The 16,417-nt window shown below is 39.6% G+C and overlaps 3 protein-coding genes across 3 annotated transcripts; 1 reads left to right on the top strand and 2 right to left on the bottom strand.

The window, feature by feature from the left end:
* The first annotated feature begins 499 nt into the window (after positions 1 to 499).
* Positions 500 to 1,442, top strand: ERF12 (ERF domain protein 12). Its single transcript, XM_021970089.2, has one exon. The coding sequence runs from the start codon at positions 650 to 652 to the stop codon at positions 1,166 to 1,168; it is 519 nt and encodes a 172-aa protein (XP_021825781.1). The 5' UTR covers positions 500 to 649; the 3' UTR covers positions 1,169 to 1,442.
* A 3,734-nt stretch (positions 1,443 to 5,176) lies between these two features.
* Positions 5,177 to 8,016, bottom strand: LOC110766721 (protein yippee-like At5g53940). Its single transcript, XM_021970087.2, has 5 exons — positions 7,760 to 8,016; positions 6,776 to 6,819; positions 6,160 to 6,268; positions 5,536 to 5,591; positions 5,177 to 5,457 (listed from the first exon to the last, which is right to left on the bottom strand). The coding sequence occupies exons 1-5, from the start codon at positions 7,853 to 7,855 to the stop codon at positions 5,379 to 5,381; spliced, it is 384 nt and encodes a 127-aa protein (XP_021825779.1). The 5' UTR covers positions 7,856 to 8,016; the 3' UTR covers positions 5,177 to 5,378.
* A 3,072-nt stretch (positions 8,017 to 11,088) lies between these two features.
* LOC110766795 (ethylene-responsive transcription factor 11) lies at positions 11,089 to 12,399 on the bottom strand. The gene has a single exon (XM_021970175.2). The coding sequence runs from the start codon at positions 12,206 to 12,208 to the stop codon at positions 11,414 to 11,416; it is 795 nt and encodes a 264-aa protein (XP_021825867.1). The 5' UTR covers positions 12,209 to 12,399; the 3' UTR covers positions 11,089 to 11,413.
* Positions 12,400 to 16,417: the final 4,018 nt, after the last annotated feature.

Genomic DNA, 16,417 nt, shown 5'->3' with positions numbered 1-16,417 from the left:
CCCCTTGTCTCCTGCAAATCGGACACCGCCTCTCTGTTCGCCACGTGGACTCCGTCCTCACTACCAAACAATCTCCTTTCAATCCAATTCACTACCCGATACGCCACCCCTGCCCCCACTTCCTTAATTTTATTTTCTTAAATTAAATTTTCAAAAATAGAAAAAATAAAATAAAAAACGAATTAAGTGGCAGGCGCCGCTGAGCCTGACCACAGCGCCGTACAAAATGGGTAGGGCTTACATCACCCTTTTGCGCAGAGACCACTCCACCCCACACACAAACCCACACGTCTACTCAGGCGGCGGCTCTTTTCTTTTTCCCCACTGGGCCCCACCACACCCTCCCCACGTGCACCTTCGTCCCTACGACCGTCCGATCACACCTGAGGCCAACTCTCTGATCCTCATCACAATCCAACGGCGCGAAATAATTTACACGTAAATAAAACCCATAATCAGATCAATATATAAGTAATTAGAGAGAGCCGTGCCGTCCAGCCGACGATTACGGGTGTCTGAGTGGGACCCTTTCACTTTCCACACCCAATACATCTCTCCATTTCTTCAGTCTCTCTCTCTCCCTTTCTCTTTCTCTCTTTCACTCACTCAAACCTTTTCTTTTGTTCTCTCTCTCTCTCTCTGTCTTTTCATGGCGACTGCTTCTTCATCTCGCGAAGGCCACTACAGAGGCGTGAGGAAGAGGCCGTGGGGCCGATACGCCGCCGAAATCCGAGACCCTTGGAAGAAGACCAGGGTTTGGTTGGGTACATTCGACACGCCCGAAGAAGCTGCTCTCGCCTACGACGGCGCAGCTAGATCACTCCGCGGCTCCAAGGCCAAGACCAACTTCCCGGCTCCGGTTCCCGGCGGTCTCTCTCTCGACCTCAACATACCCTCCGCCACCCACTGGGCCTCTCACTCCGGCCGCTTGGTCGAGTTCCTCCACACAGGCGTCTTGAACGACATGAGCTGCGGCGTTGCAACACCCGATACGACGTCGTTGGTGAGCAAGAAGGAACAACCTCAACCTCCTGTTGGTGTTGTGGGAAATGTTGGCGGCGTCGCTGGTGGTACGGTTGCAGAGGGTTCGAGTACGGCGTCGTATTTAGGGCTTGTACGACGTGGGCTGCCTATTGACCTCAATGAGCCACCACCCTTGTGGCTGTGAAAAAAACAAACTAGTACTCATCTGACGGCGTCGTTTTGGGTTTTCCTCTCATCTCATGTCATGATCACTCCATATTTTTCTTTTTGTTTTTAGTATTTCGCCATTATCTAAAGAAAAAATCTTGACTTCCGTTTTCGGACGTTTGAAGGTTTGAGAATTTGAGGGAGGGAAAAAGAAAACAATGTTATTATTGAAAGTAAAAATATTAGAGAGAGGCTTTTTGTATATAAATTTATGTGTTTTTTTTTAATGAGAATCTTTCCATTTCGATAAAGTTTGAAGCTTTTCATTCATTGCATAGTGGGGAAGGAAGCTCAAACTGTTTCAGCAAAGCAAGTGAGCGTGCGTGCGGATGCGCTGTGTGTTTTGATGATCATCTCTTTCCGAGATAATTTCAAGCATCCCATAAATTTTGAAGAAATTGACCCACTCTCAGTCCTTGGCGCGTGTCAATTCAGAGTGTCCATGTCTGCTCCGACATGGAGATATGCAGTGTCCTTAATCTTAATTAAACCAGTTTAATATTGTTTAATTATTCATCTGATTCTTACCTCGTGAATTAAACCCTTACCTCTGTTTCTTTATTTTTTTCTAACAATAACCAAGCGTATAATTAGCTGTTAATTTGATTTTAATAGAATTATTTTAGGTGGTAGGTCTATTTTACAAAATTTTGGATTTTCGGATAAGCAAAAAGTTGCTTTCTTGGTGGGGGACGTAGCTTTTCCTTTTTGTGGAGAAGCAAATTAGGAAGGAAAATAGATGGCCGCGTTGTTCATGTGTGTTGATGTTGTTGCTTGCTTGCTGCCGGCTTTGGGTCCCTTTTTTTTTTTTTTTTTTTTTTTCTTTTTCCATCCTGTGGGAATCTGCTGTCCATTTCTCCCCTTCCTCTCTCTTTCAAGCCAACCAATATTTGAAAACTACATGTTTGTTTATTTATATACAAAACATTGATTAGAATATTGATAATAAAAAATTACCATGCAATCAATTTCAAGCCTAGTGAGTGACAACCTTTGCTCGTTTGTTCTTTTCTTCAGATGATTCTTCACCAGCCGGGAAAGACACATTTATAACATGCCACCCCCACCACCTAGTGATTTTGATGGCGTTGATACAAGGATCGAAAAAAAAAGAAATTATATTGAATCTCTCCAATAAATTAGTAGTAATCCAAGTAATGGTTTGAGTATTTTGTGATGCATCTAAAACATGCATGTTATAAATGGGTAGCAGGCAGCGGCTGGCTTTCATTATAAAAGTAAACAAAAGATTGCAATCTAGTTAAAAGGCAACCCAATCCATTGTCTGTCTGCCTCTATTTTTAACCCATTGGTTTTCGTACGAATTCTATAATCGCATTCTTAATTTTAGAATTTTATAATGCAATAAATAATATGGGCACAAAGAAAATGAGAAGAGATAGGTTGGATTTGATTTGAGTGATGAAAGTAGATGAGAAAGATCTCTTGGTCAATATTTTACTTTGCTTCTTTTTTTTTTTTAACAAAGTCGCTTTTATAGGGTTTTAGGACGGCGGCTTTGGTCGCTAAATATATACATATATCATATCATGTAGGCTAGTAGGTACCAGCCCATAGTGTGTTGTGTTCCTCAGGTCGCATTCAAAATGTTATGTCATTTTCATGTGTAGCACAAGAAAACTCTTTTGCCTTTTATTTGGTATTTGCATTTAATTTGAATTTACCACTTCATTCCATACACTACTATTGTCCTAGACTAGTCCTACCCTACAGCATTAATGAGTGGATGTGGATATATATTCCTCATCCACAGTACAAGTTTGAATTTTAGATACGTGATGAGAACGTTATTATTATCTGATCACGCGTATAATGCAATCTAATCGTTGCTATTGAAATTTGAATCCATAACGCATTAAAAACCTAGCAATATTTCATGTACGCGTGATCAACTGACACAACTTGAGTTGATGTGAGAAATGTTACGAGAGAATATGAAATTTTATTCCATAAGAAATACATAGGTTATCAATATTATTAGTGGATAAAAGGTCTTCCATATGTGTATAAACGCAAAGAATAAGACAGCGAAAAAAATAAGGGAAAAAGAAGACAATGACACGCAAAGGCAGAGAGAGAGAGGTGCGTGCAGGTGGTGCAGTGCAGTAAGCAGCAGACGAGACGACCTCTTTAGTCTTTACTTTAGACTTTACATACTCAGAGATTCACCTAATTTCAACGTCACCACCATCAGCCTGCATCAGCGCTGCTGCTTCTGCTTTTGCTTGCTGCTTCTGCTCTGCTAACAAGCTGCAGACTTATTGTATGTAAACTTAACCTAACCCTCCGGCCGTCAATTCAAAGACTGATCGATTTGACCCTCCCACTGCCCTTCTTCTCCCTTTGGGTCCCCACCTCCTTTTCTGTGCCCCCTTCCCTTCCTCCACTCTGCTTTGTTTTTCTTGAATAAAAAGAAGAAAAAAAAAATCATAAATACTTTGAGATTTTTGTTTTGAAAAATCTTTCTTTTTTGTGGGACCCACTTAATTTACGTGTCACCCTCAAGCACGCTGGTGGGTCCCATGCCCAAGCGAATCTGTCGGCACCAGAGGCATCACGGCCGTCTCTCTCTCTCCCCAACGCTGCTGTTTTGGTTTACGTAGCGCACCCCACACCACACCCACAAACTGAAACAAAAGAATAAACGACAACAATTTTAAAATAAAACCCAACAGTAAATAAATAAATAAATAATGGAATTGTGTTTTGTCGTTGACGGCGCGGGTGCTCTGCTCCTTTCCTTGTTGCTTGACCAGACGAGCCAGGTCAAGATATGAGCCGGAGACTCGTCTTTTATATGCTAATAAGCCCTTTATATTAGTGTTTATATTTTAATGTTGGGTTGGCGAAAGTAGTATTTCATCTACTTTCCTTTGTAATGTATATATACAGAGGCATGGCCTATATATACTACGTTCTTGGGGAGTCATGTTTGCCATATGATAAATGGAGGACATGACATGAGCATGGATACAGATGGTCATCATACATACATGATGATAATGATGATGTTATCAAGGACGTGAAGAAGAAAAAAGAAAAAAGAAAAAAAGTAAATGAAATCCCATCATCATGGTCTTCATCACTGGTGGTGAGGTGTCCGTGTCGCCCAAGTAAAAAAAAAAAAGATGGTTGATTTGTCTTTGGCCTGTCGTTTTCTACTTTCCTCTTAACATTTGTTTGTGTGTATGTAAAAACAATAAATAGTGGATTGATGAGTGACAACTCAGGAGGAAAATAAAATTTAAAAATATAGAATAGAGAATTATGAAAATAGAAAAAAAGAAGAAGAAAGAAACGGAGGAGGAAGGCGGTTGGGTGGTGGCTGGGCTGGCTTTGACTCAATCTCTCTCGTGCATCACGTGGGGGTAGAGATTAGAGAAGAGACAAGAGAGAGAAGAGGCGCATGCATGGCCGTGCGGTTCCATCAATAACAACACAAGAGTTAAAAAGATGATCTCACATATCATATCATATATACACCACCCTCCTCCTCCTCCTCCTCCTCCTCCTTCCTCCTTCCTCCTTCTGACATATTTGTTTATTTCTTTCACCATTTGTTCTGTGGGCTCCATCTCTACTTTATCTCTATGTATGGTATGCCCCTTACTCAACTCAGTCAAACAACCACTCAACAAGGACCGAAACCAAATCAAATTCTTTCTGGCTCACAGTCTTTTTACATTAATCTAAACTAAATCATCCAAGAACTTCAAAATAATGAAAATAATAAATAGTTAATTTAATATGCCATGCACGCACTGCACCCCACTTAATATTTAACTTAGGGCAATTTATTTTTAATTATTTGGGACGGCAGAACACCTCCTATAACTAAACAGTCACTGAGATGGCTCCAAAGGAGAAACCAAAATGGGCCCCAGAAAAATGATACCCTTGACAAAGGCGCACAACTTCAAATGATGGCTAAAGCCCACCATCACCCTGCACAAACATTACTAGCTTTTCAGGTCTGCAATAATCACTCGACATATTTATCTGCTCACATCTGAATTCAAAGAAGAAGAAAAATAACAATTTGCTTACAGAAAAATGCATCTTCCTCATACTCATAATAGTTACAAATGGCTGTTCAAATTGTATATATGATAACATGTATAGTATAGCATCCAGATCTTATTAACTGTATGATTAGTGATAACTTGCTAAGGAATTTCTGCGTCACTTGAACCGGGATGAGCTTCTAAATTGAATTCCTCAGCAACATCCTCTTCTATCCTCCATCTGTTTACAGACACAGACGCGCTTTAGTTCAATCTGAAACAGTAAATACAAACAACAGTAAAGCTAGCGAGTGAGTACCTTTCGAGCACAAACTTTCCTTCCCTGTATATTTGGTTTTTGTCATGTGCAATTACCTAATAAGATACAACATCAGTATTTTGTGAATTGGCATCAAGGACTACACACATAAATATGCCTTCTCCACACAAAAGCTGCATGCCCATCTTTTACAAGAGGTAGGATACCCTCAAGAAAATTGAATATTTTTTAGGAGACACTTCATTCAATTAAGCTCTACCAGAAAGAAAAAAAACTGGCCGTGCAAAGTCCAATAGAACCGCATTTTATCATTGGCATATGCATTTTTTAGTGATGGTTACATCTCTCCTTGGTGCTGTTTGGTTTGATTAGAGATGACCAACTTTAAATCTTAAAAGAATAATAATTCAACAAGCCATTACACTCGACACAAGTTTAATAATGTATAATGAATTTGTTTAGCATATTAATTCATTAAAGATGACATTATCTCCTTGAGACCACAACATTTTTAGAACAAAAAACTTTCTTCTGTTGGTGAGAAAATGTGTTCATTTATGTTTGTGTGTCTGTGTTTTTCTCCTTTTGTTTACTAGTTACACTCTAGTCCTGCTCCTACCTACCCATCCCAACAACTAAACCAGAGAGATGTAGAAACCATACATATTTCCATCCAAGAATCTGTCCGCAGCAGCAGCAAAAAATATCTTCTACAGTATGCAAACCAGAATTCATTAGCCTCTCTTCCTCGGGACCAAGCGTTATGTTCACCCTGGATAAAATTTTCATAGGTCAGATCAGATGAGAAGAAAAAGGACAAAACAAAAACCAATTCACATTTTCTCATGGTCTGTCAAAGAAATATAGCATCCTTATTTCTTTGAACAAGAAAAAATGCTATTGCATCAAATTTCATATCATTGTGACCAGCATGTTGAAAATAGCTCGTTTGTGTTCAACAGTGGCATCCTTAAAGTGTACTGGCCACAAAGTTTAGGACATGGTGATTATCAATTAAAACACAGGTTTCATTGAAGAAAAACATCCATTTAGAAAGAGAGACAGGCAGCTGATGAATTTTAAGGATCAATAAATTTACAGTTTAGAGAAGGGACTGTTCCATTCATAAAACTGACCCAATATGGTTAATTCACTCTACGATCTTTGTTTATTGGCCCCCAAAAGAAACAATAATAATAAATAGTACCGACTACGGCATGTCAGCCAGAAAATGATATTAAAAAAGTCAACTAAAAGCAAAGGCAAAGGAAGAACTTACACAGTGCTGAACAGATATGCACTTCCTTGACGGCAGTTGAAAGACTAATCAAATTAAAACAAACTAGAGTCAAATTGTTGAGCACTAAAGCATATTAGATTAGCTCTCGGTGAGCATAAAATAAAATAGCAAGGATAAACAAAATTATATATATAAGAGTAGTGCATATAAAAATAACTTCTAAAAGATTGAGAATAAGCTACATGGCATAGAAATAAACTATAATAGTTTGGCTGCAGCGTCAGTAGCCAAAAGTTTATTTTTTTATCAACCACTTCAGCAGGGGTAACACTCCTCATAGATTTTTATCCAAACTAAGAATGAAACTTCCGGGCATTTGTGCAATTTATGTACGTATGTATATATATATATTTTCCAATCGTATTCAAAGCACTGAGTGATTATCTCCTCCCAATGGAACCATCCCATTGAACCTAGCTAGCGTTTTATAGCCCTTACAATCTTGTTGAATGCTGCCATGTATTTCAAACAAGAACCATTTAAAGTGCGCAAGCAAACCAGTCCTTGTACATCCGTCTATTTTCAGCTTCCTAAAGCTTCCTCACCAAGAAATACCCCTGTTCTATGAAATCCCAATTCCCAACTCAGAAAAACAATGCTACACAGAATCTAGTCCATACACGAACTGAAAAACCTTCCAGCACACCCCTAAACATAACAGCAAACAAAAGGGTAAAATGCTAAAATGCTTCACTCACGCTCATATCAACCTTTACCGACCACTATGCACTGAATAAAAAGTACCCAATTGCTAAAACCCTTCAGATCAATATAAACCCATCCCTAGTTTCAATTCTTAACCCATTTCAAAATCCCAGTAACAAAAGGGAACAAAGTTTCAATCTTTCCTTGATTCAATCACAAATTAAGCATATGCTGCTTGTAATTATGCTTATGGCATCGACGTAATCTTTATAAATGCAAAAAATAAAATAAAACTTGATTGAGTGAGAGAGACAGTACCCGAGAGATGATATCATCGGCAAGGGCAAGAGGGCTGTCACAGAATCTGCATCTATAAGCTCTGCCATCTAATTCAACGAGGAAAATTCTCCCCATTCGAGTTTTGATCTTAACCTAGAACTCTAACAGTGTCTCTCTGACACTCTGCTCTCTCACCGAAATTCATTTACCGATTTACCATTTCCAAATTTGAAGTCCTCTTTACTCAATAAATCCGAATACGGGAAAACAAGGTCTGTTGTTGGTCTCCCATCCCACCCAATCTCTGCTACCGGAACCGGCAAATCCCGGTGCATCATCCATTCCTCTTCCTGTTTCAAATTTCAAACACGTGGGTGTGTTCGTTAGTCGTTACACATGCAATAAGGCGACGTGTCGTTGTATTATGAATGACATGCCGTTCTTACCCGCACCGCACCACATTGAAATCACTGAACAAGACAGACGGCATGTTGGGTAGGTCCTATGGAAATTTACTGTATTTTATTGTCTTTGTTCACATCTAGTCCAAAAGGCAAAAGGTGATATAACTTTGAATTTTGATGACAAAACCACTCTTTTTTTTATTCAGTGGTTTCTAGACAAAGAAGCTACTCTCATTCTCATACAAAGTCATCTGATATTCTTCTTCGTAGAGTTGCCTCTCTATTCATGACAATAACATTACGTATGAACCAAGCTGCTGACACTCTCTTGCGATTAATGAATTTTGATACACATGTTAACTTAATAATCGACATTATTTGTAATCTTATCTACATCACAGTTCAAAAGAATCAATACAATTAAGATACTCACGATGAACTCATTTCATTTCATTAATACATATAGACGATTAAATGATTCCATTTCGAACGTAAATTTATCAATTCCAATTATGATTTATATGATGAACAGTGAGATAGATGAGATGATACCTAAAGCATTTGCCCTCGCCAAACAACAACAACAACAACAACATACTCCAAGCAAGCGCACAATACACGCAGACCTGCTGCTGAGTAACTTCATCACAAAGCTAAACATATACAGACTACAGTCGAGCCGACGATGCGCTCCTCTCACGCAACTTGCTACCAATCAACTTTTGCCTTAGCTACTATTCATTCATTAGTTGAGGTCAAATCATGTCTCCACTTCCAACGGATTTTATTCTTTTCTTCTTTTCTTCTTTTCTTCTTTTCTTCTTTTCTTCTTTTCTTCTTTTTAAAAATAATAAATATAAATAAAATGACAATAATTGGTCATATGGGATTTTAACAGCTAAGTGTCACGAGTCCATTCACTGACTGATTGTCTTAGAACCTCATCTTAGAATATATTTATAACCCCTACCTATCCCAAATCACCATCACAATTACTTTGATACTTCAAAGAATATTAATGTAGGGATTTCATTCCAATCTCACAACATTATCATACTTTTATTTTATTTTACTTTATCTTTAAACAAACACAATGGCGGAATCATGAGTTTCTAACGGGGATGGTATAGCTAGTTTCCATATTACGGTTGGTACCTACATATACGTGTGAACGATTGACCTTAACTTTTGATTTTTTAAAAATAAATAGACATCCGGCAAAGTGAAAAAGCAAAACTGGAATGACAATGACGTGGTGTGATAGTGCTTACAATAGAAGGCAAGCATTGTACAATAGAAGGTAAAAAATATACATGGACTGCACACATTTTTGTGGGAAATGGGGAAAGCCAACGCTTTCACACCTTGGTAAGCACGTACGTACGAGTGCTGGTTCCGAAGCGCACGTACCAAGACACCTCACACGTGCACGCTCCCCTTCTTCTCACTTACTGCTTATCCTTATCCTATAAATTCAATTTCATCCTTAGTGGAACGACGTCGCACTTTATTCAAATGATCTAGAAATCTCCGGCTGAAATGCGCTGCTAAAATACGCCACGTAGAGAGAAAGAGAGAGAGAGAGGTGAAGAAGGTGTCACCTCAGGAGGCAACAAAGTCCACTATACAGAAAAAGGCAACACCAGCCGCCCACACCACACCTATATACCACCTTTATTATATTCATTTCTTCAATGCCATGACGCTTTGCTTCTTCTTTTTTTGGCTCTCTCTTCTCCAGGACGCGATACGTGGCGCATCATGAGACGTCCCAGTCTCTCTCTCTCTTTCTGTTGGCGGGACAAAACCAGGTGGGTCCCGCGCAGAAACAGCTTTGAACAAAAACACGCCGACCCGCCGGCGTAAATGTCTGTCACTTCCCGACACGTCACCCTCCTTCTCTCACGGCTTCGTACTCTATCTTATGTTTTTATTTTATTTTTTTATTTATAATTATTGTCTCTCCTTCCATCCACGTTGCTACATAAATAATCGTAAATTTAAATTCACGAAAATTTGATGCCATGCCATGAAACTGTTAATTTATATTCACGCATGCTCCTCCAACTTTGAATCCTTGCGCATTCCACCTATACCCTATATAAAAAGCCAACCCGATATCCTAGCTTTGCCTTTTCTTTTAATTATATATAATTTTTTAATCAAGTAGCTAATTCGGTAATCTACAGAGACAATTAAATTAGATGAGGAGGGAGAGACGGGGCAATATTCTTGAGAAAAAGGACGGGTGGGCTCCACTAAAAGCGGCAGCCGCGCTTTCCCACTTTCACTCCCAGCGCCCGCCTCCACGCGGGCCCCCCCTCTGTCTGCTACTTTCCACATTTTTCGCATTGCTAAGCAACTCATCTCTTTAATTAAATAACTTTGTAAAAAAAATAAATTTAATAGGTACGCGAGATCGGACGGCCGTATATCACGTGCAATCTTAACTCGAATCTCGAGACCTACCCAGTCAACACAGAATTAACTTTCGGTCTCAAAACTACAACACCGCTCTCTTACCCGATACGCGCGCCGATTCTCATTGACCAATCATACGCGCCTAATAATTTCGTTTTTGTTTTTGTTTTTCCTTTTAAATTAATTCCCCAAATTCCGCCAGAAAGTAACAAAATATTTGTAATTATATGTAAAAACACTCGTTTTCCGAAATAATGAAGCAAAAGCAAACGAAGCAAAAGAAACTCGACTCGCCGTCCTACTCATCTCACTCGTCCCAGTCAATTCAAGGCCGCCGACGCGTGGGACAGGGACCCAGCCACGCGGCAGCTATAGCCAGCACTCCAGGAATGGGGGCAAGCTATCGTCAACCACACCAAAACCACAAAATTCGTGCACTCTTGTCCGTACTTTACATGGATCGCCCATTTTATCATAGTTAACTCATAGGCTTATAGCAAAAACAAATAAATAAATGAAATAAGCAAGAAATAATACCGGAGATTCGGAAAAAATTATCAGTATGGTTCCGTTGACGGAAAAATTATTGCTGAAATGAGAGATTACAACTGAAAATTGATAACAAGAAAGGTCTCTAAAATTTAGAACAACAGATTGAAACTTGCAATTTCGCTGCTGCAAAAAAGGATGATGACGACGATCAGCTACGTATTCACATGGAGCTTCTTACATTGGTTGCTCTCAACGTATTTTTTTAGTTTTCTATCTTAGAAAATTCGAAATTAAAAAAAAAAAATAGGAACTGAAATTAAAAGATCCCTAATAAGTATTAACTCAGGCCATCGCGCTTTTTTCTCTACAAACAAAATCAAGCGAGCTCCGGAGGTGGAGGGAGGTTGAGATCGAGCAATCCTACGCGAGGCGGATCGTGGTTGTTCAGATCGACGACCGAGGACGAGTCCGAGTCGCTCTGGGCCCCACATGCGAAAACCCTACTGCCGCCGTAGGTGTGGAAGTCATGCTGCTGGAGATTATGATGATCGAATCTCAGCCGTTGATGAAACTGATGACTCTTCACCATCCCGGCTCGGAACACCGAGTCGAAGTAGAGCACGTGATTGGCCGCCGCCGCAGCAGAAGCCGGAACTCCGATGACGGCTCCGACGCTCGGAACCTGCTGTTGCTGGAAGGGGAACCGCATAGGGCCGGAACCGAATCCACCGGAGCTAACACCGTGAGCGAGATTTAGATCCAACGGCGAGGAATCGACCATCAGAGCCGGCGGCTCACGGCTGGACGACTCCACGGTGCTGCTCTGGCTCGGGCTCTGGTTGTTGCTCCCGCTACCATTTTTATTTATATTATTATTTATATTTATGTTATTATTTTTGGTGATATTGAGGCTAATATTCTCAGAAGGGAGAGGGAAGTTGGTCTTGGCCTTGGCGCCGCGGAACTCTCTGGCAGCGGCGTCGTAGGCTCGAGCAGCTTCCTCAGCCGTGTCGAAGGTACCGAGCCAGACCCGGCTCTTCTTTCCGGGGTCTCTGATCTCGGCGGCGTACCGGCCCCATGGCCTCTTCCTCACTCCCCTAAAATGCACCTCCTTCACGTTTCCGTTGCCGTTAGCTCTAACGGCGGTGGCCGTCTTCTCTCTCGGCGCCATATTACAGTGAAAACTGAAGAAAGAAAAGATAAAAACGGCAGCGTTTTTGTTTTATGTGTTTCTGTGTTGGGGTGGGAAAGAGTGTTTGGTTGCAGTGAAAATATGTGAGAGAAAAGAGAAATGAGGAAGGAGGGTGTGATGAGATTGCAATGGAGGAGTTGGAGGGGGGGCTGTGGTTTTTTATATAGAGGGGAGAGCGTGTAATTAAATAGAGAGAAGAGAGAGAGGGGGGGCACACAGTCAACGAGGGATTTGACTGAGATGGGGTTGAGGTTAGGGGCGGCTCTGGGACACCAGAAGAAAGAGAGAGAGTAGTGCATGTATCATGTATGTGTGCGGTGTGGGTGGTATTTTAGTAATTTAGCACTGTTAGTTCCCGTATTACGTGGCATGTGGGTTGTCGAGGTCGAGAGAGCACACCCATCATTATTATCATTATCTAACGGCTGCAAACGCACTCTTGATTGCGTGCGGTGAAACCCCACGCTCCTTCCAGCGTGTTACCCACCCGCGCCATTTACTGTCTCGGGGATGGTAGTATAGAATTATAAATGAGGTGAGGAGCGTGGGAATATTTCAATATTAGCATTTGGCCGGTTGAACAAGTTGTCGACATAATCTGCTATCTCGCCGAGGGACTTGGATTATTTTTAGTTTTAATTTTTTACTTTAACTGCGATTTTTAATTAATTAACCGGAGCCTGCCCTTGGCTTTTATCCTCCCTTTGAAGCGCTCGCGCGCTTGGACCAACAGCTGCCCAATGGAACTCCAACAAGTGTCGGTTTCTTACGCGTGTTCAATGGAAGCGGAGGATTCTGAAGCCACCGGGCCCATCGATTCTGATGAACACATGGGTGTGGTTTCTGACAGCGGTATCGTTTTTATCCGACATCTACTCCTCCCCACGCTTCATATTAGAGTCGTGGGTTACACGCGCAACGAAATTTACTACTTGCTTGAGGACAAAGGGTTCCACTAATTTTACCTGTTTGTAGCCTCCGAGTTCGTCACCGAGCTGTCTGGTCAATGTAGACAGATTTAGGAAGCTCATAAATGGGGGGGAGGGGAGGAGGGCGTATTGACTGTGGAAACCGAGTAAAGTTATTTAAACCGATGCCTTCTTTAATGTGTTGTGTTGATAACGCATCAATGACTTTTAATAGAAAATTTATCGAGTCTTATTGTGGTTGCGCGTGCCACGTATAACATTTGAATGTATCCATCCAGAACATTACTCATTTGGGTCGTTGTCAGACATTAATTTTGAAAGAGCAATACTGTGGTTGGTTTTCCGTAGCTCTTTCAAAATTGTTCATGCATCATGATTCGTGCTAGATTCTGAATTTATTGTGAATTTGATTCATGCGTGGCGATAGTAGGACCGTGAGTGAGTGGCAATAGTTGTTTTTAGGGAGGGAGGGAGGGAGGGAGCGATGTGATGTCAAATAATCTACAGAATAAATACAAATCTTCTTCATTTATTTGGTAAATAACATTTATAAATTAAAACCTAACCTTTTTCCTTATTCCCTGTGTGCGGGGGCATATACGTCATTTTCAGGGGCAGTTACTTTGTCCTATTTCCATTGGACATTGGTATGGCTTCGATTCAAACATGATGGTGACGAAAAAGATGCCGGCTCTATGAGTTTGGCCAGAGCCACAAGAGATTTTTGTGGACCAGGAAAATACTTTTTTTTTAATTTAAAAAAAAATGCTTTTGTAAGATGCATTTAAAAATATTATTTGGGCAATTAAAAGAAAATGATCTTTTCTCATAACCCTTTATTTGAAAATAAATTATCATTAAAATGATAACGCACTGAGGATTTTTCTTTTTAATAATATGGATCCTCATTATGGGACGCACTGTCTAGTAGTTGTTCGCGAAACTTAAAAGCTCTATATTTATTCTTTTTTGAATCTGCAATTTTTAATCTGCAAATTAAGGTCGTTTTCAATTGGGTTAGATCTCGTTGGCTATTGAAGTTTAGTTAAAGTAATATAATAAGGGTGCAATATTTTCCTCTCTTATTGGGATTCTTTTAAGGATTTGTTTCTTATTTGATTTTGAAAAAATAAAAAAAAAAAAAAAGTTTTTTAATGGTTGGATTTGGGAAACAAGAAAGAAACAGCCACCTTATCCTCCACCGCCAACATAGACATCTAGAAAAAGACATAATCCGGAAAAAGGTCAATATAAAATTTAGTTTTTATGTTTCCTAGAACAACCACCAGATACACACAAGTTGTGTGCACAATGAATATGCACCACCTAATCCTGGCCGCCAATATTAAAAAAGAAAAAATAATAATTTGCTGGATGAGGACCCACCAAATATCAGCATCAGATTGATTGGATTTTATGCTGTAAGTTGTATGTGTCCATCTTCTCTTCTGCATTATTATTAAAAAGATAAAGCATATCTTAAAGCAGTCTATTTTAAGGCCTCATGTGGAAACATCATCCTTCGTGAAACACATTTTCAAATACGTGGCCTATTCTACTTGCTCACAAACCTGCACCTACTTTATTAATTGTGACCTATAATATATATATATATATATATATATATATAGGCATCATCAGCTGAATTAAGCACGTTAATTAATGTGACAGTAAATTATGGATATTTTTGTTTATGATATAATCGATATAGGTAGGAGGAGGGACACAACACTTATTCATATATCACGTGACAGTATTTCAGTACTATCCGGTAACAAATCGATAGGAAGTGATCAAAATGTTGAGTGCATGATGACATGTGGTGGTAGATAGGGTTTGGTTTTGCTTTAGAGAGCAATGAGGTGAATATGATACAAAAAAGCAGACAAATAATTTAATGGAGGGTGTAGAAAGTGTGAACTGCGAGTATGAAAGGGAGGGAGAGAATATGTGGTGATGGTGGTGTCAAGTCTTGCATTTTGCATGTTGGCAAATTAATGAAAGGGGACCAATGTTTTATGGCGTGTTGACTTAAAGTGTAATGAAATTGTCAATGTGTTAATCATGGTTTGGAGCCCTTGGACTTGTTCCCTAACTTCCCTTGGTTTTCCTTTTCCTTGTCAGTCAAAATTACAAGATGAGCTCGTCCACAGCATTATAAATTAACAAAGAAACTGTGTGATTAACGGACGGTGGTTTTAATTATTATAATCAGTGTGTCCTGTAACTTGTATTGACGACGAGGAGCCACAAAATAAGAAGCTAGTGGGTATTATTATTCCTTTAGAAGGAAAGTTGTCACCTATACAGGTGCTGCTGCTGCCAATTACTTACTATTAATACCCCAACCCTAGGATCATCATGCATTCATTCGTCAAGAAAATAAGGAAAAACATTATTGACTTCACCAATTATTACTTTATAGTGTAATTGTATCTGCCAACAACCAAACTACTAAAAATGTCACTCTATTTCTTATTGAATTATTTCCCTTTTTCTTTTTCTTACTCATGGAATTGAATTACTATTTTTATTGAATACTTTAAGGATATTAGGTATTATCTTAGAATTTCTGATGAGAGATTTTTTGTTCACACTCTGCCCCTTTGTGCTAAAGAAAACATGTGAATCAACTATACTGAGTGACACAGTGGATTATCTCTTCCCATGCCTTATTAAAATTAGTATCCAAATTAATCCAATTCATGATAGGTTAAAAGGGTTATGCTATAAAAGCTTACAATTTTCCATGTTGATATTCTCTACTTTCACCACTCACAAAACCCAAAACGGTTCGTTTACGTAAATGGCATGTATAAATTTATAATATTTTTTAACCAATGAGGGTTGGGGATGTAAATTTGGGATCGCTTTTAATATTGAGAAGAGAAATAACACAACATCAAAAGCTAGTTTATTTTATTTTGAGTAATATAACTCATATTACCTACCCATAAGCATCCACGAAACTCATAAGAACGAGTGGTTCGGCCCTTTGCCTACTTTCGCCTCCACACTCATATCAAGCGTTCAAGTCCAGCCCCATATGAAAAATAATAAATAAATAACTTAATACGCATAGGAAGCACCGAAGAAATAAAAGGGTCAAGCCGAATCCTGAGCGGGGATTAATTCCACCATTCATGTGTGGGGACACCTCGTGGTATTTACCAAAAAAAGAAATTAAAGGGTCAAAAAGAAATGTACGAAAAGAAACAAAAATAATAATGCGCTGACACGTGGCGGGAAAAGAAGGGAG

This window comes from Prunus avium, chromosome 4, assembly GCF_965620075.1.
Source record: "Prunus avium chromosome 4, drPruAviu1.hap1.1, whole genome shotgun sequence".
NCBI lineage: Eukaryota > Viridiplantae > Streptophyta > Magnoliopsida > Rosales > Rosaceae > Prunus > Prunus avium.
Note: the sequence above shows the minus strand (reverse complement) of the source record. Positions and strands in the feature narration are given on the sequence as shown.